The sequence below is a fragment of the Lytechinus pictus genome, chromosome 7 (assembly GCF_037042905.1).
Source record: "Lytechinus pictus isolate F3 Inbred chromosome 7, Lp3.0, whole genome shotgun sequence".
NCBI classification, from domain to species: Eukaryota; Metazoa; Echinodermata; class Echinoidea; order Temnopleuroida; family Toxopneustidae; genus Lytechinus; species Lytechinus pictus.
In genome coordinates, this window is record NC_087251.1 from 846,312 (window position 1) to 872,696 (window position 26,385).

Consider the following 26,385-nt stretch of genomic DNA (forward strand, 5'->3'; position numbering starts at 1 on the left):
TAGCTCTATTCCTCACTTTGATGCTTTTGGTACATTCAGGAGTCCACCAAGGTATAGGATTATGCTGTCTTTTTGTGTTAGAAGGAACTGTCTTAAGGATAGTATCTGTAAGACTTTTGATGAAAAAAGTATAAAATTCTTGAGAACTCTCAAAATTAATGAATTCATCCATCAATACTTCACATTTCTTTGCGAAATCAGCCCATTTTGTATTTTTGAAAGACCAAAATTTCATATGACTAGAATTTTCTTTTTGAGGTGTGGTGTCTTTAGAGATATCCATAAAAAGCTCTATCGATATAGGGAAATGATCACTGCCAAAAGAATTGTTGAGGACCTCCCAGGAACATCGGTTCGATAAAGCTGGGGAAGTAAAACTAAGATCCAAATTGGACATTTTTCCAGAGAGAGGATCGAGTCTTGTTCCTGAAAGATCGTTTAATATAACTAAATGGTGTTTATTAATGAAATCTTCTATGATAAGTCCGTTATGATCATTTTTTTCACTGCCCCAAAGGCTGTTATGGGAATTAAAATCTCCTAGTATGAGAAACCTATCAGTACCACAGGCTACAGTTAGTAATTTATTTAAAATATTTTCGTCTAATTTTTGACAAGGATTATAAAAGTTGACTATGCCAATATGTGACTCACCAAAATACACTTTTATATGTTGGATTTCATATTCTTCATCAAAATGAGGGGTTAAATAGTCGACCGTGTTGTGGATGTAAAATGCTCACCCTCCTCTACTTTGATTTATACGGTTCCTGGGTATACATGTATAATTGGGAATGTTAAAAATATGATCTTCCCCAAACCAAGTTTCTTGTATGCAAATAATGTGATGGAATAAGTTGTGAGGGTTGCTTAGGTATCTTGTAAGTTCACTGCCATGGCAGTGTAGGCCCTGTGCGTTCCACTGCAATATTGCTAGGGACGCCATGATAAGAAAAAAACTAGCTACCTCCTTCTGCCTGTGGGGTAGTGGTAGATCCACTTCTAAGCAATCGTCCAGTTACCGATTCGACCAGAGCTAAAACTTCTTTCTTTGTTTTTCCTTCCACAAAAATGAATATAAGATAAGTAATAAAATTTATAATCTGTTCATTGTCTGCTGTTGTTAAAAAATTACTTTTCGTTTGAGGCTCGTATCTATGTTCTTCTTTTCTTGTTTGTTCATAATTAAAATCCATTGGAACTTCTGTTTGTGGTGCCGTCTTTTTGGGGAGGGGTTCTTTTGGACGGACCACCGGAGGGGCGGATTTAGTTTGAGCTACAAGGGGATCAATTTGGTGCTTGTTGGTTGAGTCTACATTATGAGGCGTGGTCAAGTTATTGTCTGCTGTGTTTTCTTCGTTAGCGAGCATTTTTGCGGCGTTAGCATAGGTTGTGTTCTTTGTTACTTTTATGTGCTGTATTTTCTGTGCCTTTTTAGCCACGGCACAGCCATCGTATGCTGCAGAATGTCTGCCCCCGCAATTGATACATTTCCTATCTTCTTTCTTTTGACATTCCTCAAAGGTATGTGCTTCTCCGCACCTAACACAACGTATATTTGCTCTGCATTGAGCTATGCCGTGGCCAAACCGTTGACATTTGAAGCATCTTGAAGCATGGGGTACAAAGATCTTAACTGGGAAAATTTGAAAACACAAGTTTACTTGTTGGGGGAGATTTGTTTTATTGAATGTTAGAATTACACTTTTGAGGGGCACCTCTTCGATGGGACCATTTTCATTTTGTTTTGTTTTCTTAGTAATTCTCTTTGCAAAAGAAACTCCCTGGGTCTTAAGCTCCTGCTTGATTTCCTCTTCTGAGATAGCTGTAGAGACCCCATAAATAACACCCTTTACGCCGGCTCGCTTTTCTTCTATTTTTACTGGGATGTTGCCAATTTGGGTTATTTGTTGAAGAGCGGTCATTTGCTTTTGGTTTTTGCACTTGACAATAATGCTGTGAGGGAGAGAGATAATATTGTCAATTGGATTGGGACAAGTGCGTTTAATTGCTCTTGCTATTTCTATGGGATTTACGTTATTGAAATTCTTGTTTTTTTCTATTGGGCTAATATACAGAGTAAAATTGGCCCTTGTGTTTGTGGATGGGGTGCTGTGTATCGTAAAAGTTGTGTTGCTTGTACTATCTGACGAAGAGTCCGCCCTGGGCGTGATATTTTCCACGTCCAAGCTTCCTTCACGTCTTCGTTTGCCGCGAAATTTGATTTTAGGTGATCGTGCGTACGTGACAGTCCGGAATTCATCGTCAGTGGTATCTTGCAATGGCGGTCCCGTTTTCGCGTGACCCTCTGTCATGATTGGTCCGCCACTACAGGGCGGGGTTTTTGAAAACACGTGTTAGCCTAGATGCGTTAGTGTGTGCGGAATGGAAATTAGTTAAAGGCCAACAAATCCTGCTTACCTTTGCTTTCTCTTTGCAGAAGAAATCCAAATATTGGTCCGAAAAGATCCGTAAAAGATGCGGCTTGATGAAAATTAACAATTCTGATAAAGAAAACCAAAAAAAGGGAGGAAAGAAAGAGCTCCGCGAGAACCCTTCCTCTTCCCCACATGGCTTCAAAGCAATGGAGGATCGATATAGCCTTTTGACGAGGCAACGATATAAATTTATTTTTATCACCAAACGGGCAAAAAAACAAAAACAAACGATAAAAGAGAAAAAAATACTTTAAAAATAAATAATAATTGAATATGCGATTTTAGTAAGTTCGTATTATCATCAGATCCTGCCAATACCACTAAAGTCCATATAGAAAATACAACAGAAGGCCCAGACAAAAGGCTATCATTTGATGCGTCGGAGAGATTGTTATGAATATTCATGAGTCTAGTTCCGTAAATTCTTGCTTCTTTTGCCTGGCGACTATTTTAGCTACGGCTTTGGTTTTTTCTTTGAAAGAAATAACATTTTCGTTTGAATTATTTGTTTTTCTTTCTCCTCCATTCTTTTCTTTTGTTCTGTTTTATTTTCTTTTCCCCCTTTTTTATTCTACTTATTTTGTTCCTCTACCTTCTTTTCATTTTTTGGGGGTCTGTTTTCTTTTTCTTTCTTCCCTTTTTTATTCTTCTCTTTTGCCTTTTGCTCTTTTCCTTTTTTTCTTCTTCGTCATTTTTCTTTTTTTTTTGTCTCTAATTTTTTCTTGTCTTTATCCTCTCTTTTTCTTCTTTGTTTCTTCATTGTTTTCGAGAGATTATGCACATGGTATCGTACTACAAGTTTTTTTATTATTATTATTATTGGAAACTGTATAGATATATGTAAATAAACAAGTGAAGAAATAAATGATCACTCATAGGAATATATTCGTTGATCAAAATTATTGAGTGATCAGCAAACCATCTCTTTAAGATATTGATTCCTATTTTCTGGAACCCAGCCTCTGACAGGCCTTTGCTGGCTTAGCCTAGAGGACTCCGTGATGTAAAATGATTTTAAAAATATCATCACGGAGTCCAATGCTGGCTCCCACATATTTTTATTTTTTTTCTCTCTCTTGTTATGTTTTCCATTTTGTTTATTTTGTATACTGTGCATGTATCCTTAGTTTTAATTTGAAATGTATGTTGTATGTTTTAATGAGAATTTAAAATAAATAAATGAAATGAAAATATATGCAAATCTCATTATCACCCAACAACCATTTTCATACAATATTGATGTATTAATTTGTATTATGTTTGAACGGAGATCGTAAGGTAGAGTATAGAATCATGAAATGTGATTATAATTTATATGTTTGTTTATAGATTAATATGTTATCTTTCATCTTGTTGGCATTTTTTAAGCTTCAATCATTGAGTATATAAATCTCTGCGGGATAAGTATAGTCCTATAATTACTAAGAATTGAGTTGCTCATTATAGGACGCATAATCATGCTTGTCTGATTGTTTTCCTGGCGTCCAAGAGGTTTTTTTTTTCTAAAGACATTCCATTCTTTATATTGTCTTTGCTTAGGAATTAATGAATAATCATAGTGACACTAAATCAGCTTATCTATACTTCTACTACTATACAATTGAAGAATTGACGCAGAAATCAAATTTTGTGATAGATTTTGTCATAACATCCCAATACAAGTTAGGCCTTTATCATGCACCTTTTCCTTTTTTTCTATAACAAGTATGTAGCAAGGAGGCGGTTGGATGATCTTCCCCACCCTAACGCCCCCCCCCAAAAAAAAAAAGGAGAAACGGTGATAGCGAAGGGGGAAACAATGGCGAAAAAGATAGCTTTGCAGGATTTTCTTTCTCATTCTCTCTAAACATTTGCTTCCGCGCATGTTTGCGAGAAAATCATTGTTTTTCTCATTTGTTTACCTTTCTATACTACTCCGTTTTTTCATCTCGGCTATATTGCTAGTGTGTTTCGTGGCGGCATCAAGTTTTAAAGAATAATATTTGGGAACGGAATTAGCATTAAGATTATAGGTCAAAGTATATGAAGTCATATTGTCTTCAAATTGATCACACAACATTTCCGATCCTTATAGGTCAGGGTGGTAAACTCTATAATACTAATGCCGTCAATTACCCACAAAGGCTACTTCTTCCGTTTTTAGCTCTTTACTAGTCAGTCATAATTTATTTGGGGACCGCGGACGGCCTGTTCCTCATTTAAAAGGGGCAGTTATAAAAATTGTGCCGTACCTTGTATATAAAAAAAGAAAGTACAATTTTACTATAGAATTATATGGAAGTTCATGTCATCAATCTCCTGTCGCCTATTTTTGCGCCATTAATTTGATATTTAGCATGTCACTTAAGTTCCTAATCATCCAAATGCACTGTTGAAATGAATTTAAAAACGCTGTTTACGATGAGAATCACACAGTAATTGTTTAAACAGTTTAAAATCTTAAAAAACACAGTTCAAATTCAAATATTTAATCATCAATAATTAAATTCAAATGTTAAATTATCAATAATTAAAACATGATTGTTTAAGATTTTGAACACTTGTTTAAAATGTTTAAACAACTACTGTGCAATTCTCACAGTAAACAGCGTTGTTTGAATTATTTTTGACAGTGTAGAACTAGAAGCGCTTCATAAAAAATAATGAGTTCAATCAGGGGCGGATCCATGACTCCAAAAGGGGGGCACATTTTTCCAATGAAAAATTTGACAAGCAAAAAAAAAAGTTTTCAACCAAAAATTAAGGATATTTCATCCCCGAAAAAAATCGAGAATAAAAAAGAAAAGAAAAAGTCTTCACTGTCAAATGGAAGGGGGCACAGTTCGGTTGTAACACAATTTTTACATCACAAATTTTCATTTTGTTCTCAAAGGGGGGGGGGGGGCACGAGCCGGCTTTGCCCCCCCCCCCCCCCTGGATCCGGCAGTGAGTTCAATGTTTTGAATTTGACAAGCAAAAAAAAGGTCTTTAACACAAAATTAGAGGTCGTTTCGTACCAATTTTGTTTAGAGGGGGGGGGGGGCAGGTGAGGGGTTGATTATGCTACTGCCTTGCGGTGAATTAAACAACAAATGGTGATTGGAGATTATCAAAGCGGCAGAATTTTTTTTTAATTACAATTATTTATTCTTAACATTATCTTGATATTTCTTTTTAAAGCAGGCAAAATTGTTTTTAAGTATTTTCTTTTGTTTAAAAAAATCATATTCATTCCTTCCTCATTGTTATAACATGTGAAAAAGATAAATAACATGAAATCATTTACATTATTGAATCAGAATTCATAATTAAGAAAATTGTAAATTGGTTATTCTAAATTTAAAATTAGAATCCATTTGTAAATATTTCTTTGATATTTCATAATCACAAAGGGAATAATAATAATACAGACTAAAAATTTCTGATCTAGAAATCTCTGAATATAATGCACAAGCACACTATTTATAAATATTTTGTTCATTTTTAGTATCATTAAATCAAAATAATTTTAGGAAGTTATATAAAAAAAACACACACCAAGCAAACAGTCACGCTTTACCCCCCCCCCCTTTCCCATAAACAAAGCATAAAAAGAATGAAAAGAAGGAGAAAGAAAGAATATAACAAATGACAAAATAAAACAAAACTTATCATAAAAAACACAAAATGTAACAAAATAAAAATATATATGAAATAAATATTTTTTCATAAATATATATCTTTTTTTTTTTTCATTTTAATAATTATTTTTTCATGAATATAGATCAATTTTTTCCAAATTATAATGAAAAAATGGTATTGAATTATATGCCTAAATCACGATTTAATTGAATCGAGACGACTTGCCGAAAGTTTTCACTCTTCTGACATGCATATTCATTAAACTGTGCTGTAAAGGCATGCAGTGACGACATCTTATAAATATTCATATGCGCATGCGCAGAATCTTCTTTCACGTTACCTCAAACATGGCGACCTCGCGATTGGGACAAAAGTCCGAAAATTGATGCTCTTTTGAAGAATTTAGTGGAATTATATACATCATGTATATTTCCAAGATATCCTGGCTTAGGAACAGTTTGTTTAGGTAAGATTTATCCTAATCGTTAGATTTTTAATTGATTATGATCATCGGTTTTCTAATGCCAAACATCGCGAAGTTTTGTACTCTGGTGATAATGAGTGGTTGCATTCAGGACTTCGACACTGTCTAAAGACGTCGTGTCGAGGTTCCCGGGGCAAGTGTAGGCCTAGCCCTAGGCCCTAGCAGTAGCAATCATGCCTAACTGTTAGCCTTGCCCTTGGGCTTGACAGCTGGCGCTGGCAGCCGTCTGTTTCGAGGAGTTTTTTAACATTTTAATTTTTTTTTAAATTTCTCCTCGTACACAGACGGCTCGCTATCGTGCAGCCACCATAAGGGGGTTAATGCAAAATCCCCCCGACAGGGCTCATCGTCATCGATTTTTGTCTTTAAATTTATTTCATCATGTTCATAAAAAAAATATATAATTAAAAGAACTGTACCAAAATAAAGATTATTATTCCGTTTTGGCCTGAAATAAACTTAAAAGGGGAAAAAATAGTGACTTACTTCGGCTGTCGCGCAACTTCATTTCCCTTTTTTATCCGAACTTAATTAATACATAAACATATGGCCAAAGGCATTGCGTCCCTGTACAGATCGAGCTAGAACTTCGGTCTCTGTATGTGGTGAGTGGAGCCAACGGAGTTCAGCGGAACAGCCAACATAACAGAGACCGAAGCTTTTGGTCTAGCCTAGCTTAGCCTAGGGATTATCTACGTACCACTCATTCTATGAACAAGGTTATGATATAACCTTGTTCTCTGTTACTACTCCCTCACTCACACGTATTGCGAGGTTAGTATTACTATACTAACTACTATAGCTACTCCCTGTGTGTTGAAATAAGGTTGGCAATGTTTGGCTTATTTTCTCTTTTTCTTTGGGACAAATGCTTGATTTTTTGACACTGTCAGTTTCCATTACAGCTATTAATTATGTAACTTGGCTCTTAAGTAAATTCGATTCTTTAAATTATTTTTTCTTAATTAAAAATAGCGATTGAAAAATGACAATTGTCTTGCCATATTACTTTCCACCAATAGAGGGTGTACACAAAAATATGCCCAAAATTCAAGTTTTTGAGCGCTCTGGTGAATACAAAAATTATTACCAAGTTACTAACGAAAAATAAATTGCAACTGTATGGAAATTAGTATTTTGGGTCACAAAAGTGATATTTTAATGATTTTTTAAATTGTGTGCTGTGTATAGCATTGGCATACCATAGTCCTATCTGTAGATTCCCCACAGGCAGGATGGTAATTAACCCAGGGAGCTCCGGCCCGCTTTGCGGGCCGGAGCTCTCTAACATGGGTTAGAATGGGGTCGCAATAGCACTCCAAATAAAAGGGGAAAAATAAATTATGCTCTTACCTCGATTATTAATGACAGGTCTATCGTGAGACACAGAATCCTAACATAGAGGCACAAACTGGACCCTCAAAGAAAAGGAAAAGTTTGACCTCTGTCGCGTTCATTCTCGGTATCAATCGGCCATTTTGTTTTCAATTTTGACAGAAGGACAACGAATGAGACAGAACTTTTCCTTTTTTGGAGGGTCCAGTTTGTGCCTCGATGTCAGGATTCTGTGTCTCACGATAGACCTTCACCTCATATAATCAAGGTAAGTGCATAATTTATATTTTCCCCTTTTATTTTGAGTGCTATTGGCTTGCGACCCCATTCTACCCCATTTTGGAGAGCATATGTCCGCCTAGTATTACATGGACGAGTCCTGGGCTCCCTGGGTTAGATGGTAAGGAACCCTTGAGTGTGCGGTTAGGGCACTCCTAGTACCAATCATGCCAATGAGGTCCAAACATTAATATGTATGGACCTCATAGGCCTACACCAACACAAATGTTTATATGAAATTGTGCCTCATGTAGCCTTCCAATGAAATGTCCACCCACAGCCAATATTTGACCTCATTCCAGCCTTGGTCTTGGCCATGGACAAGCCAACCATGTCCTTTGCCTTGCACCTGATGGACCGGATAGCACTGGACACAAGAGTGCAAAATTATGAAATTTTAACTCAATGTTGTCTTTTGGTTTTCTTTCATCAGATCCAGTCTGGTGGGTATAAAGATAGCAACATGAATTGGCTACGGAGGAACCTGACTGTTGAGCCAGTCTTATTTTTCTATATGCTTGGATCCTTCCTGCAGTACCTTGCCTTGCAACAGCTCCTCCTGGAGAAGGTGTGCTTTCAAGAAGTCAATGACACTGTCATTTGTGCCAATTTATCTGCATACAAAGATGAAGAGGAGACTGTTCAAAAAAGGACTTCATACTGGCTGATAGTGCTGAACTTGGCTCTGACTGTGCCATCAGTGATATCTACTCTAGTACTTGGGGCCTGGACAGACAGAGTTGGAAGAAGAGTAGCCATGGTGTTGCCTTCTTTAGGAGCAGTTATAAATGGTGTATGCTTGATTTTCAGTGCCATCTATCTGGAGCTTTCAGTAGGAATCATGATCTTAGGGTCAGTGATAATGGGTGTACTTGGAGCATATGGAACAATACTAGCAGCAGTGTTTAGTTACCTGGGCGATATCACCAAAGAAAGGACACGCACAAGAAGGTTTGGATTCCTTGAGGCGATGACATTTACAGGAAGCTTTGTGGGGTTGCTGACATGTGGTATAGTCATTGACAACCTTGGCTATGTTGCAGCGTTCATCTACTACATCTGCTGTAATACTGTTGTTGTCCTCTATACCTTGTTATGGTTAAGAGAATCTAGCAGTTATGCTGTAAGTCAAGGTTTATATACCTCCAAACCAACCAACGATGCACTCCAGTCAGGGGAAACAGACCCTGGTGGAACTAATGAAGTTTTTCCCAAGCTCGATGAGGAAAGGGGATGGTCCTGCAAAATATCATGTCTACAATTATGTCAGTTACAAAGTTTAGGGAAATCATTTATAACTGTGGGTAGAGAGAGACCCAATAAACAAAGAGTACAACTCATTCTACTGCTGATCTGCCTCTTTACTTTCCAGCTTGTTGGTACTGGTAAGTACGTCAAACCACTTTTCAATAGATTTGTGTAGTGTCGACTCCTAAAGACTGTAACATCTATAAACTTTTTACAAGGATCAACCTGTTCTGGCCCGGGGGTCACTGCCATTGAATATTGGACAGCATCCACAAAAATCATCCCGAAAAAACCCTAAATAAGGATTCAAGGATCTATATAGGCTGCTACATGTAGGACACTAAATACAGATTTTGTTATGCCAGATTTACACACTCTAAACTGATTTTTGTCCAGATCAGACATTCCATGTAACTAGACACCCTAGGCTTCAAATTTGAAGCTAAACCAATCAATAAAGAATATTTATTTTTGGCTAGGTACATCTCCAAATGGTATTTTTTCACTGCCTTTCACTCACAAATGACCGAGTTACACGATCCTAAAAAATGTCTAATTGCATAAAAAAGTATGTCTTTTTGTAACTTTTTTAATTACACTAATAAATATGTGTTCTGTTGTTTGTAAATACATAATATTTTGTATTCTGCCTAATCTTATAGCCATTTTAACTTCTGACTTTGTTTTCACACCTTTTTAAATAAGCTTGGTAATATTTCAAGTTAAAAACACCTTGGAAATGTGTCACGTGAGTCACAAAAATACATTTATATTTCAGTTTACTTATAAAGTATTAAGTAGTTTAATTTGTAGTTGATAAAAAGAAAAGAGTATAAGGTCCTTAAACAAACCAGCAAAGAAGATTGTCAACTGTAAACCCCTTCATTATGAAAATACACCCTTAAGAGCTGTCACGTGAGTCATATTAAGGTTTTTTTAGGGTATGTCACGCGAGTCATATCACAAAACAAGCAATATTTTTAGAAAAGGGATAATGATTGGGATTTTTTAGCAGATGTCAGTTCTTTATGCCTGAATGATTATTTTTATTTAGAAAAACGTTAATATGTTATTAACACTTGTATATGGGACTACAATATGTGGTCCCACATGTAAACTTTGATGTAAGTAGATGTATCAGAGCTTGACGTTGAAAATTCCTGTTTTAAAGATAAATGGGATACAAATGACCATAAATGAAATGTGGCCCATTTTAATGTATAAAATCATGATAATTTATTCAATTTACATGTATAGTCCAAAATGATACTTGTCTCGCGAGTCACATTTTCAAATGGCCCTCGACTCAATACAAAAAGTCAGACGCTAATGAATTTTTAGCATAATATTTCCAGATGTTTCAAAATACCCACCAGAAGATTTTTTCAAAATCTGGTGAGTATCTTATGAAATGACAAACAAAGACAGTAAGGTCAGGAATCTTCAATAGTGTCGCATCACGCGAGTCACAATAAACAAATTGAAATATCTCCTTTAAAAAAAGGACTGTAAATTCAAAAGTTTTGTTGGAAAATGTGTATTATTAATACTTTGATTGAAATAAATAGGAAAAAACAAGTCTGCATTTATGATTTTCAAGTAATTTACCTTAAGAAGTTGAAGTTTTGTGTAAATGTCACGTGAGTCACAATGGAATGGCTGAGATGTCCAAGATGTGCAACTCCATTTGTGATTAAGGCCATTGTGATTTAAGGGACTTTTTTTCAATTTTTTGTCATTTTGTACACTCTATTCTTGTTCTACCCACAAAATCATCCCCTTTTCTGTCATGGATGCTGTCCAATGTCCAATGGCATTGACCACCCCCAAGGTTCTAAACTATGGGTCAATATCAGAATTGTAGGCCTACATTTCGAATAATAAGTGGATGTTTATATGTGCACAAATGTGCTCACATGGAATATTAGAACTGGATTGTAAAATGTAAGGAAATCTGTTGCTGTTTTACATGTGTCACAATGCTTTTAATGCTGTTAGAGAATCTCATCTCTTTTTTAAACATTGTAATGCATTCATTTGAATATGACACAACTTTTTTCTAAGATGGGCCCATGCCTATAGGCCTATGTATCCACTTCATAAGTTTCATAAAAAACTATTGCTTGAAATTTGTTTATGTTTATAGTTTACTTGTAAAAAGCAAAAATGAAACAGTTTTTGTTTGTAAAATATTGTCTCTGTTTTCTGTTTTGCCTCTTCATTAAAACTTCTTACCCCGACCCTGTTTTCCACTCCACTCCAACCTATTTACTTTGGCATTTAGGAAGATTACCATGGAGTGTTTTGTATAACTCCTGGAAGTGTAGCGCCATGCATGTCAATGTTCACTAACTTGAAATTGCGCGAAATCTTGACTGTATGTACATGTACATGTTGTTTTGGTATTCAATTTATACTTGTACGTTGCCATCATGGGTCCGTTTAAAGATAAATGCCAGTTGTGGTAACGATCTCAAAATGACTTTTTACAGAATCCAATGAAATGACCACCCAAGTGTCTGTTTGTATGAATAAAAATATGTGCCAAAGGATTCTGGAAGAAATTGTGTAATTGCTGAGAAATAAGCAAAATGAGCGCGGATTCGGGCACTTCCGTTGGGTCTTTATTCCAGCAATGATAAAATACACCGTCCCACGTGTGCCTATCTGTGTTGGCGATCTTCAGTGTGATCGTTTTTCAGCTTAGATTTTATGATTTCACAAAGTTCAGTTTATGTAACTGTACATACCAGATCTAGATCCACGATGATATAGTAATACTTAACCTTGGTTCTTCAGACTTTCTCAAGAAATCAGTGTTTTACTGCAACTACTTTCATTTTAGCTTTAAGCTCCAAAGTTTGTTCCTCTTTGAGTAGAAGTGTAAATCTAAACATATGTCCATGCATGCTGGTACTTTCACACAAATGTGAACATCGTGATTTAACGCTGGGAGGTTTACCAAGGTCATAAGGTCACAGATACTTCTGCGCTGCCAAGTGACTTATAGTGACAAACTACCATTTTTACGGATACTGTAGATCTATGCGGATTAATTAAATTGAATATTTGAGTGAATTAGGCCTACCATTGGAATTGTAACTGTAACAAGTTATTCCTTAAATATACATGTAAGAATTAATGGAAATTATTGCTTTAGGAGGAGTAATAATGAAATTGTAGATTCCCTCAATTCGCCTCTGTTATATTTGTTCAGTACCACAGAATTGTTTGTTATGATTTTGGTTTGAAAATGGAACTACATTATTAGAGAAATGCATGAATACCGATGTTTTGGTGACATGTCGGGCAACACCCCACGCTATACATTAATTGGCACACTAGTAATAGATGTCTGGTCACTACATGTATGTACGTACGTTTGTGTTGGCATAGCCAAGTTTTTGACTGTTTAAATAATATCGGTATGCTGACATGGCTTTAATGAACTCCATGGTTAGGGCGTGACTTTATAATGGAGCTGAAATAGCTTAAATACATCACCTAGGGGATATCTTATATACCATTAAATAAACGACTTCATTGCTAGCCACCGTCGTCACGACTCCAGATTTGTTGGCTTCTAACAGGGGTGTCGATAGCGACAATGAAGACTTGTCTGAATGGGAGTTTACTATACTCCCAAGAAAAATCAGGAGTATCTTGGTCGAAGTTAGGGGTAGGAGTAAGTTCCTCCGACCAGAGAAACTAAGTCTGACTTTGTCCAGATGGGTGACGGTGTGTTCCTCCTAAATTACCCCTACCAAATTTCTTCTAACACGAGTTACTCCTGATCGGTTAACAGCTTTTAATGTCCAACCTACATGTACAGACTTATCAAGTTAAGAGATCATCTGGATAGAAGAAAACCATCAGTTATTTTGGTCAGACTCAAAACAATGGTGAGAAAAATGTATCTACAGTATTTAAGGCTTTAATTTTATTGTTTACCAGATCAACTGGAAGGGAGTATATTGAGGATTTCAACTACATGCATGGGCGCAAATCCCAGGGGGGACAGGGGACGTGTCCCCCCTACTCAAAATAGTAGGGGGGACACAATATCAAATGTCCCCCCTACTATTTCTGGTCTTTTATGATGGTAAGAAATTCATCATTCAAAATCGAAATAAAACATGTATTTTAGGAGGAGATGACCTTACTTTTCGGATGATACCCTTTTTTTTTTTTTTTGCTTGTCAAATTTATTTTCGTCGAAATGACCTGAAATTTGGGGTGATAACCTTTTTTTTTTTTTTGCTTGTCAAATTTTCCAGCCCCTTAATTGTCCCCCCCCCCTACCTTTTGGGAGAGATTTCCGCCCCTGACTACATGTAGATCAGTTTTATATGTCAGGCTCTGTAAGGGGTCACACTCTCAGCACTGTCTTGAATGAAAGACCCAACAACACCAATGACCATCCTATCTTCCTTTGAACAGACTTTGTGAATGTCATCTTGTTTATGCCCTTGAAAAAGGTCAAGTTAAGAGTTGTTTTTAGCAGAGGTCAGTTCTGGAAACAGAATACGCCAGGCCTCTATGTCACTCCTTGTGTTCTATTATCTTAATGCTGACCAAAGCTCTGTTCAATGGGTGTCCGATTATGAAACGTGATCATCCTAAAATAATAATTTTAGACAATTGTTATGCACCTACTATGCAGATGGCTCACACACAGAGTCAGGTATATTTGTTTTTTAGAGATAGATCTGTCCGAAGGAATTATTTTCCAAAACATTAAAATTGAAGATTGTACAATGCATTGTTTCCTGGTAACACAGTACTACCGGTATACATTTAGGTCTAATGAACTTGCATACATGTACATGTAGATTGCTTGTTTTAGGATTAAATTATATCTACATGTATGTCAGAACACTTCCTGAGTGTCAAAAAAAAACCATAAAAAATTAACAGTTATTTCATGGGAAAGACAGGAACTTCTGTCATTTTATCACAACATGAGAATGTTGTCATATTTCCACCTGCAATCCATTCATTGACTTTTAAATGCATTTTACATGTACATGTACACACCAGTTTTATGTATCAAGTCTAAAGCTTCTGAATTTTTCCTGGAGTAGACAGTAGATCCACAAAAGGAGCGAAACTGTTGAGGAAACTGCCTCCTTTATTTGGTAAATTGCAGGATAAATTGCCAATTCATTTACTGCCAACTCATCCACTCACCACGTGGTCTACTTTAATTTAGTCTAATGCCATTCTGTCCAACATTTCGTCTAAAAAACATTTGGTCCAATCACCACTTCGTCTCATAACCAGTTGGTCTAACATCCATTTTATTTTCATTCATTTTGCAAAAGTAACACTTAGTCCAATTAGACCAAATGGTATATGGAATAAATGGCTATCCGACCAACTGGTTATTAGACGAAAAGGTGAGTGGACGAATTGGCAATTAGACCATGTGGATAGTGGACGAACTGATGGTAGACCAAATGGTAGTGCATTAGATGAATTGGAAATAAACCCTTTATTTGACCAGACTGGATGCAATTTGTTATGAATAGACAATTTGCATTTGTATTATGACATAATCAATCGCAACATTTTAGACAGGTCTAGAGATGATTGAAAATATGATCTCAATTTTAAGTATAGTGAAATCAATGTGATAAAAGACTTGAGCGGTTCACAGATTTCAAAGATTGATTTTAGCTGTTAGTGAAGCCAATCCCAGGTAAATTGATGACGGTTTTTAGAGGAACATTTGAGAGCATTGAACCTGATAGGATCACACATGAGGTCAAAGCTGTCATTGTTTTCTTCTACTGCTTTAGTTTTGATTACCATCTCTCTTTGCCTTTCTCTCAACAGGTGAAAATGATACTACAGTCCTGTACCTTAAGAAAGCTCCGCTATCATTTACATCTTCCCAAATCTGTAAGTATCACATCAAATCAAAAGTGAAATATAATCCCAGTGATAGCAAGGGACTGTAACTATTTGTTTTGTGGGCTAAATCAAGAGGTCATGATCAAGTTGAAAAAGTGAATGAATGAAGGAGAGAGATATAGAGAGATAAAGAGAGAGGGGGAGAAAAAAAAGAAAGAGCGATAGAGAGAGAGAGGGAGGGAGAAAGAGAGCAAGGTTTTCTGGATTTACTCTGCTCAAGTACTTTAGTCCGTTTTTAACAGCTGCTTGTTTAAAATCAAATTTCTAGGAGAGGCCAAACCTTTTATTTTGACAAACAAAAATAGATTATTATTATGGGTTTTAGGGGGGGGGGGCACTCAGTATATAATGCATAGTGGGTATGTGCTGCGGAGGGGACCCCCATTTTTACACTCAATTTTCCATTCCAAGGCATAGTATTTTTGTCTTATTGAGAAAAAGAACAAAGAAAGCCGCTCCAAAGCATAACATTTTCTTCTTATCGAGAAAAAAGAAGAAAGAAATCCGCTCCAAAGCTTTGCATATTTTCCGTCACGGTCGCATTGATCGGCTACAATGAGCCGCAATTTTGGTGAAAAGCGGCCGCAGAGCGCTGTCCGACCATCGCCTCTGCGCTAGCGCGCCCGTGCCGCCGGGCTAGCTGCATGTACGTTCCATAGGGATGCATACGCATTCACACGCAGGCGACCCGTTCCAAGGACCCCCGTTTCACAAACATTTGTAGTTCCGAAGCCCGTTCCGAGGACTCTCCTTTTTACAATAAGCCCGCTCCAAGGCCCCCGTTTTTTGTCTCGCCCGCGGCACAGACCTACTACTTTTTTGGTCGAGTACCCCCCCCCCCGGGGGTTTTACCATATTATTTTGTATGATTTGATGCTTGCAAACATCTAGAAGTTCGGGGATTCATATCTAATGATGATTAATACTAGCCTGATATTAAAGATGAAGTTTCGCTCATAGTTTAGCATGTCAGTACTCTGTACAAACAACTATTCCTAGAGTATTAAAACACTTTTACTCGCCAACATTTTAAATTTTTCAGGATGAAACAGTGTATCCAACGAGACCAATTGCAGTCCTTTGATCTAGAGTCGGATATTATGTACTTAAAGGGGTGGTCCAGGCTGAAAATATTTATATCTTAATACATAGAGTAGAATTCACTGAGCAAAATGCAGAAAATTTCATCAAAATCGGATTACAAGTAATAAAGTTATTGAAGTTTAAAGTTTAGAAATATTTTGTGAAAACAGTCGTCATGAATATTCATTAGGTGGGCTGATGATGTCACATCCCCACTTTCCGTTTTCTTATGTTATTACACAAAATCATAATTTTTTCATTATTTCATACTTGTGTGAATAATATGTCTCCCTTATAATGAAATAAGTTGCAGCAATAAATATCTAATGCACTAAATCAGTTGTCAACCAAATTTTTTAGTTCTTGGAGGAAAAAATTTAAATAAACCTTATTTCATATAATAAAATACAAAAGAACAAGTGGAGATGTGACATCATCAGTCAACCTAATGAATATTCATGACGACTGTTATCACAAAATATTGCTAAACTTTAAAATTCAATAACTTTGTTATTTGTCATCCGATTTTGATGAAATTTTCGGCATTTTGCTCAGTGAATTCTACTCTATTTATTAAGCTATAAACACTTTCAGCCCGGACCATCCCTTTAATGAAAAAACAATCCAAACTGATTTTCCTTTATATTCATTGACTATCATTTGGATTGAAACACACCTATAGTGGAGTGGATGAACCCACCAAAGATGATGCCAATGGCATTGTCGACATGTAGGTCCCTCCAATATTATGTGCAACTTTCAGTGGAAATTAACAAATTTGATTTTTATTAACATGGAGGGATAAAATAAGGGGTTTAAAGTGGTCAAATATTACAAAGTCTGATCTTGTGTTGACACTTTCTTGAATTTTATTAATAATTCAGAAAAAAGGACTCCACTCCATTTCAGGGCAAATCTTAGATAATGCAGCCCCAGATGTTACAAAATCATCATGTAAATTATCAATCAAATTATTCTACATGTATATGGTATTTTTTATTTTTGTTTTTTGCTTATTTAACCCTTATTAAACTGGGGGGGGGGGTCAATTTGACCCCCCTCAACAAATTTTGTCACTACGCCATCGCACAAATTTTTTTGATTGCGCCGCTCACTGACTTTTTACTCTCAAGTCTTGCGCATCTTTTGAGACCAAATTTGCGACGCCCAGGTACGCGGTTCCAAAATTACGCAACGTTTTGTAAGTGCATGTCAGACCAGAAATTGCTCAAAAACGTGATTCCGTGTAAAAAGTCAATGCAAATTTTGTTTTTCAACCAAAAATCATAAATGTATGATTATTTTTAGTTTTGTTGGTTTAAATGGATTTATTTTATGCTATTTATGATCGCAAAAGGGTCCTCGGCAAAGTTCATCAGGAAAAACAATAAAAAACAAAGATTTTAAAAAATTAAGAAATACATAAGAATTTAAAAAACAATAAAATACATAAGAAATTAATCATATTTTTCTATTTTTTTGTAGATATTTGTTAGAAATGTAATAATTGATACTCCCACCAAAAATTAGCATTCTACTAGCTATATAAATTGAGTTAAAGTTAAATACATACACATAATTAATAACAAATATTAAAAAACTTTTTACTATACACTCTTGTAGTTTAAATCCGGCTCTATGCGCTTGCAAATTTTCGCGGCGATTGCGCAATCAGCGGCCGAGATCTGAGGGGGGTCAAATTGACCCCCCCCCGTATATACTGGTCCGAAATAGCCCAGTTAAGATAGGGTTAATGATATGTTCAATTCTATCATACTTTGGTGAAACAAATAGGGCTCATATTCTGATTATCAAAGCATTGTTATTTTCTATAGCGTACTACTCTGGTTCTAAGAGTGGTCTTCAGAGCTTGATGCTGTTTACATTGATGCCTCTTCTTCATCTATGTGGTGTCCATGATTGCTTTATAGCATTAGGTGGTCTATGCTTCAGAATGAGTGGTTATGTAGTCTTTGGTTTAGCAAGGACACTATGGCAAGTATTCACAGGTGAGTTACTTATCCCCACCCCTCTCCCATCATAATTGCCCTTTTTTGGGGGGGTCTGTTTTACCTCGACACACACCTGCTTATTTAAATAATATTACTTGTTAAATACATACTTGTGATATGTTTCTAAGTATGGCTTTACATGATATTGAAATCGTTGTGAAACATCAGTTTCTAGATTGATTTTGTCAGTGTCTGTTTGGTAGAATTCAGGGAGTATATCAAACTTTGGATTAGCCTAAGAAGTTTAGCAATACACAGAGAAATATAATATTGTTGGAAAACTTTGGCCACCTAGGCAGAAAGCAGGTCTCCACCCACCATGCAAGTATGGTAACATACTTCTAATATCATTCAATACCTGCTATAATTAGGATGATAACATATAATTCAAACATTGTCTCCTATAACATTGCTTTGTCATGGGGTGCATCATGGGAATGAGGTCAAAGGTCAAATAATGCATATTTGTTCAGCCTTTTCAAGATGTTGATTCTATGCCTCCCAGGTATGCTGTAATGTTATGGTTAGCATCTTTGTTCTCTCTTCAGAGTGAGATATGTGTTATTTAGAATGAGAAGAGGAGGCAGGGGCAAAAGTCCCAATTGGGAAAGGGCAATGCGCCCTCCAAATATCTAAATTTACTATTGTAAATTGTAAAATAATCCCCAATAATTGTTTGTCCTTTGCAAAGTTTTACTTGGAGTGGACATAAGTAGGACAAACAGTAGGGGAAGGTGGGGTAAGTTGAGCCACCACCCCCTGGCCAATAATGAATGAGTCAGATATTGTGGGGGTGTCATGTATTGATGACCTATTGCATAACCCCTAACCCCACCACATTGTTTTCAACTTTGAAACAAAAAATACCTTTTTTAGAGGGAAAGATACAAATTTCAGCCAAAAAATAAAAGAGTAAAAAAGGATGTGAAACAGATAAGTGCTTTTTACATGCACACGTCTTTAAATGTAATAAAGACATAAGAACAACATTGTTAGTCCAGGTATTCTTGTCATAGTTTTTTACATGATGGATGCATAAGAAATGTGTGAATGCGAAATTGTCGCATTAAGTTCGGACTGGGGTAAGTTGAACCAGCCACCGTGGGGCAAGTTGAGCCATGGTAATTCTCATGGTAATGTATATAAAAAACAAACAAACCTTAAAAAGCCATGGTTTATGCAGGCAGAAAGGAGCAAATTTACATGCCTGTTCTTTTCCTTTTAGAGGATGTTGGTATTTATAGAGAATTAGCAAGTGAAAAGACTTTAAATTACAAAAATTGACATGCTGGTTCTTCCCCCTACATGTACATTTTGTACATAGTTTTTGTGGCGCAAATTACACCAGAAGGTGGCTCAACTTACTCCACAGATGGGGCAAGTTGAGCCATTTGACATCTCTTTTTTCAAAGGTGACAGTGACTTTCAGTGTGGGGGTAGAAAGTTATATCTAGGTGAAAAATATTTCAGAAAACTTAAATTTTAAGGCAAGTTACTTATTTCTACATGATCATTAATCATAACAATGCATACATGCAAAAGGTGTCACAACTTACCCCGCCTTCCCCTCCCTATTCAGGACCTGTTGCATAAAAGTTACTAACTTTGCCTTTCTATTGTACATTTAATGGAATATTTGATTTTGAGTGGTTGTTGAGCATTGTTTCCATAATAATTAGCAAATGGCAAAGTTAACAAGTGCTTTCAGGCAATGGGGCCCAGAATTTCTGGGGGGGGGGGGGTGAACAATGTATTTGGTTTAAACATATCTGTGTCATGAGTTATTTAAATTCTGAAAGATTGAATTATTTGCAAGAGTATTTCAGCTGGCTTTGTTATAATTATTTAGAATGTGTGGGCATCCGCTTAATGATCATTTGCAGTTCACCTTTTTTTACTATTGTACATGTACACCCTTGAAAGGAGTACAAAGCTCACAATAATTAGGTTCAATTTCCCACAACATTCTTTTACCTTTAAATGTCAATGTCCTTATAAGTTTCAGCTGTAGAGTGTGATTTTTAATTTCCTTCTTAATACCATTTACTTTAATACCCATATGCACCCACCCATCGGACATAGAAGTAGCTTTAATTTGATGTGAAACTGTTTTTGTTTTTGTTTCAGTTCCATTTTTGTTATCCCCAGCTGGTTTGCCTGCTGCTACTACTCGTGCTATGATGTCAAAGATAGTAGTCTCATCTGAACAAGGTGTGCATTGCCATTTCGAGTTAAGAAAGTGAATTATATGTAGCCTTGTTTGATTAGTGTACACTCTTCAAATTGGCAAAATGTGTAGTTTTTTTACATTACCACATGTACATGTATACTGTACATTTTCTCTTTACATTTAATGCCTTAAGAGTGAAAGATAGATTGATACGATACAGATCTCAAGAATGTCTTTCAAGTTAAATCTTGCAAATTTCCATGTGAAAACATGTTGAAGTGTTGATAGAGTTGAAAATTAGGGATATCATGAATTATTTTATTTCTTTACCATTGCATGAGAGATACTGTCGCATTGAAATAAGTATGATCCTGAATGGGATACATGATATGTAACTTCATAGTGAAAGCTATTCTCTCAGTATTAAATGAATTGCAAGTCCTTTGACCTTCTTACTATTTACTCCTCGGGTCAAGAAATGGCATTATCGGTGATTTAAATAGATATTACCGGTAATAAAAAAAATGGTGAGAAGAATTTGAGAAAGTCTCATTGATCAGAATGGTGGGATGATATTATAATGAAGGTAATTTTGATGGCATTGATAGTATTGGTGATTTAAATAATGATTAAAATGATTAGTATTGATGATTATAGGAGAAATTCACCCTGGGGATCAAGTTGGCTTGAATGAAACCAACAAAAAATTCTTAGAGAAAAATATTGGCGAAGGTTTGATGAAAATCCATAAATGAATAGAAGAGTAATGGATTTTTTACATTTCCTAATTGGTAAAGCTATATGCAAGCAGCTCCCCTATATATCATGTAATATATATTTCATATATTCCATTTTGTAACAGAACAAAATGAAAAAAATGTTTTACTAATATAGAAGGAGGTATGAAATGATGTGTCTGATCATATACTGTATCCACAGCTCAAATAAAATAAGTAACATTTTTGAGATGGCATTTAAAAAAAAATTTATAACACAACATACATGTATGAAGGAGCTGCTCGTTTGAGACATCACAGAGTAAAAAAATCATCAAACATTCATAACAACCTTATTCCCTTTATATAGCAGATTTTTATCAAACCTTCACAGATATTAGAACTCCTTTAAATTGATAGTATTGATTAGAGTGATACATGATACCATGTGATGGCATCTGTTAACAGTATTCTTGAAGAATATGATGAGTGTGAACACTCCTTAGGCTTATCAGATAATCTCTGATGCACAGTCATTGTCCTACTATCATAACCTATACATATTGTGACATCTCTGCCGACCTGTTTTGACATAAAACATTCCCAGCAGTGGGGGTAGTAGCCAGTGAAACTGAAAATAAACACTTTTATGAGATCTCAAACACCTGAATGAATTGAAGACATTAACCATGATAGTAGACTTGATGAATGGTTATAGTGAGAGTGTTTACTTGTTCCTTCTGCCCACACATTGAGTGATATTATATTGCACAATCTTATGAGAACTGTCATGTTTGTGATAATGGATTATACATAGCTAAACATTCAAACTTCTATCTCCTATAAATCACTTTATATCTAAAAATATACATTGATGGAATGCTTTGTTTTACTTCTCTCTTCTCTCTCATTTCATTTCACTGTTTGATTTTTTTAGGGGCGGCAAATAAATGCAAACTGTACATACATATATGTAAAGAACATTCTTTTAAACAGATAAAATTTTCCTTCCTTAGAGGAAACGAAAATCCAAGAATGTTTAATCAATCTTAGAAGAAAGAATAAAATAAGAGAACTGAAATATACATGTAAAAGTATTGTATGTAGTTTTATCAAAATCAGTTAAAAAAAAAAGAGAGGAATATGAATGTTTAAAAAGTCTTGTACTTTCCATGGGATCCTCAAATTTGAAAAATTGTTTAAATTGGCTGATTTTGTAGACAACTCTCCATATGTTTTTTAACAACTTTAAGACCTTTTCCCATTATCTTTCAAATTGCATTTTGCCTTCTTCCGAGCAAAACTTATATCATGGGGAAATACAATTCACACCACATGCATGTATGTCAAGTTCAGAAAGAGAAAATATGAAATTTGTAAAATAATTAATGTGTACAAAATGTTTGTCTAAAACAAATAAAGTCAGCCATTATGATGTATGTTTGCCAATTTGAGGATCCCTGTAGAAAGTGTTGCAAGACTTTCTAACTTCCTTTATTATCTAAGTTTATAACTGATTTTGATGGAGTTTGTTTTGAATTAATCCTTCCATTTTATTAAAAAAAATGAAATTCTCTCGTTGGGTTTAGTTACATTTGATTAAAAAGAAAACAGTATTGTATCTTTGATTCTGGTTATTATCATATTTTAAAGAAAGAAAGGAAAAAATTGAATGGTAATATTGTAATGACACTGAATTTTTTTTAAATTGTCAATTAAAATCCTTAATTGATAATTGAGGTTATATATATATTTTTTTTGCTGTTCTCCTAACAGGAAGCTTGTTTGCCCTGACTGCATCCCTTGAAATGATCACTGGTCTGCTAGCATCACTTATATTTAATGCTCTATACCCAGCTACTATAGACATTATTGGAGGTGGATTAGTCTTTATTCTCATGGCAGCTATTCTTATACTTCCAGCTTTGCTGCTTATGTAAGTTTATTTGATTAATTTGATGGATAGATGACATTATTTTGAAAGTGATGGAAGAGAGAGAGATGGAGAGTTGTGAAGTAGAATCTGACTGACATGGAACTTGTGATAGGATAACAATGCAAGCAAAATTGACTGACAAAGTTTAGGATGATGGAGAGTTTGTCAAAAGTGGTGAAGAGACTATGTGACAATTTGTGCATGCTTGCAAAAATTGAAAGATGCTGTAAAAGATGATAATAATAATGAATATGTTATTAATGGTGATGATCGTGAAGATGGTGGTGGTGGTAGGAATGATGATTATTATAATGGTGGTGATGATGATGTTTATGATGATGATAATGATCACTTCGATGATGGTGCTTAAGTCTAAATTTAGGATTAGTACACAATTTACACATTCGACATGTGATAATAATGCAAGGTTTTTGTCTCGGCTGCATAGCAGAGTGAGACTATAGGCGCCACTTTTCCGATGGCGTCGTCAACATTAAAATCTTAACCAAGGTTAAATTTTTGAAATGTCATCATAAAATAGGAGGTAAATGGACCTAGTTCATGAAACTTAAAAATTGTGGGTAATCAAGTACATCTGAACATCCTGCCTGAGTTTCAGGTCACGTGACCAAGGTCAAAGGTCATGTAGGGTCAATGAATTTAGACCATGTTGGGGAATCAATATCAAAATCTTAACCAAGGTTAAGTTTTTGAAATGTCATCATAACTTAGAAAGTATATGGACCTAGTTCATGAAACTTAGAGTTATGGTGTATCAGTGAAGATCCTGCCAGAGTTTCAGTTTACATGACCAAGGTCTAAGGTCACTGAGGGTCAACAAAAATTTGGCCATGTTGGTGGTATTTGTGGAATCGTCATCATAACTTACAAATTTTATGGATTTAGTTCATGAAACTTGGACATTTATAAGACAATCAAGTATCCCTAAACATCCTGTGCAAGATTCAGGTCACATGACCAAGGTCAAGTCACATGACCAAGGTCAAAGGTAATTTAGGGTCAACAAACTTTGGTAATGTTGGGGGTATTTGTGGAATTGTCATAACTTTTAAAGTTTACAGATATAGTTAATGAAACTTGGACATAAGAGCAACCACGTATCCCTGAATATCTTGAGCGTGTTTCAAGTCACATGACCAAGATCAAAGGTCACTAAGGTCAATGAACTTTGGCTGTGTTGGGGGTATTTGTTGAATTGGCGTCATAACTTAGAACGTTCATGGATCTACTAGTAGTTCATGTAACATAGAAACAATGGTAATCAAGTATGAATTATTGTTTTGGACATGTTTTAGGTCATTTGATGATCATGGTCAAAAGTTATTTTGGGTCAATGGACATAGTATTTTATTATCATATTAATGTTTTGTTTTGTGAATAATTATTCAATACCTGTTTTCAAAGTCAGCACTGGTGCTATATCTAATTGCGTAATGCAGGCGAGCCTATCAGAGGCATTCCACTTGTATAAATGAAAAATTGCTATTCTAGCTTTATGATTTATGGATTGTGATAACATTAAAAAGAAAATTGTGCAAAATTACACCTCATACGTGTATGTATGAATCAATTAGTACAAACTGATTAAAATAGTGAAAAGGGGAAAGTAGGACAAGGTTTTTGAATAGAGGAACTTCAAAGTCAAAGCTTCTCTATTCTCTCTTTCACTCTATTTTTTTGTTGTTTGGAAGTGGATCGAGACTATTTTCTCACCATGTATTTCTAATCGCTTATGAGACCATGCATGAATGTATGTGTGAGCTTGACATTGATGAGATAGTGGATAGCAGATGATGTGTAGTATCTAGTTCCAAAGAAAACAAGAGGGTGGTAGTACACAGCCTTAGGGGATGACAAACCATCAGTGACATAGACATGTGTGTTGGTAAGAAACTGAATGAATGCAGGAGCCTCAGGCTGCATCTCAAATACTCCAGGGGACTGTTTCACAATACCATCCTAAGTGAAATTTACTGACTTATACAGCCACATGTTTCAATGGGTTATGCAAGAAGTTAGACCTTAAACAGTCTGTTGAAACGTGTACTTGAATGATGAAGATGACAAAAGCAGAGGTGACATATGAGTGAAGGTTGACTTTAGGGTAAAATTATTTCATGGGGTGCGTGAAGTTAATAGTCATTCACTTTTAACTTGATTCTTGGTCATTCATATAGAATATTTTATCTAGATATTGTGTTCTCCTTGTCTCTCTGATTTATTTTGTTATAATTGTAATACCTATAGTCCCTTTTGTTCAAGTAAAAATCATTGTTAAGCTGTTCAACAGTTGACATTTCTATCTTATTGTTTGATTATGGTTTAATTTTCAATTAAAAAAATCCTTTCACTCTCTAGTAAAATGAAATCTTTTATCTTTGTAAACTTCCCCATATTTTTTTCTCTATGGACCTGTGAATATTTGTAAGCAGAGGTCCAAGTTCACAACACAACCTGAACAAAAGTTATAATCTTATATCTGAGTTTCCCCTCCAGCATTATTATATTAGTGAAGTACATGTAACCATCATCACTGTTATTTGTGGAATGTTATTTATTCTTCCACTGACCCAGCTTCAGAGTTTTTACATCTCTGAAGGGGGTAAAATACCAAAACTACCTTTTCCATATTCCCTGCATCGATAAATACCCCCAAAGCTGAATTCTAAAGCATGTCTTCAGTTTTTTCTTAATAAAGATTCAATTATTGAATTACATGTATGTTTGATTAATGATTGAACATCCAAATCTTAAAAACAACATTGTGATTATAATGATTAATTCTTTGTTTAAAAATGAATTTATTATTTACTTCAGATTAAAGCCAAATTAGAGGCCAAAAATAATATCCTCAGGGGGTCGTTTCATAAAGCTGTTCGTAAGTAAAGAGCAACTTTAAGAACGACTGGTGATCCTTTCTTGTGGTAAATGATATGTTCATTGTTGATTACTTAGCGCCTAAGAAATGTTCACCAGTCGTTCTTAAAGTCACTCTTAACTTACGAACAGCTTTATAAAACACCCACCTGGACAGGGGTTTAAATTTGCATGGGCTAAAGTGCTAATTAATGAATTAATTAGGGGTGTTTCCATTTACTGACACCCCGATTTCTGACACCTCTGACACCCCTATTCTGACACCCCTTT

General features: G+C 35.4%; 1 protein-coding gene across 2 annotated transcripts in view; it reads left to right on the forward strand.

Annotated features, from left to right (window-relative positions):
• The first annotated feature begins 8,023 nt into the window (after window positions 1-8,023).
• Window positions 8,024-26,385, forward strand: part of LOC129265187 (proton-coupled folate transporter-like) — a 31,785-nt gene continuing 13,423 nt past the window's right edge. The window contains exons 1-6 of one of the 2 annotated variants that reach the window (XM_064101543.1): window positions 8,024-8,125; window positions 8,570-9,521; window positions 15,223-15,288; window positions 18,219-18,392; window positions 20,523-20,606; window positions 23,058-23,217. In XM_064101543.1, the coding sequence (XP_063957613.1) occupies window positions 8,600-9,521; window positions 15,223-15,288; window positions 18,219-18,392; window positions 20,523-20,606; window positions 23,058-23,217 (1,406 nt within the window). In that variant the 5' untranslated portion in view covers window positions 8,024-8,125; window positions 8,570-8,599. The remainder of the gene's footprint in view (window positions 8,126-8,569; window positions 9,522-15,222; window positions 15,289-18,218; window positions 18,393-20,522; window positions 20,607-23,057; window positions 23,218-26,385) is intronic. The other variant, XM_064101545.1, reaches the window with a different exon arrangement.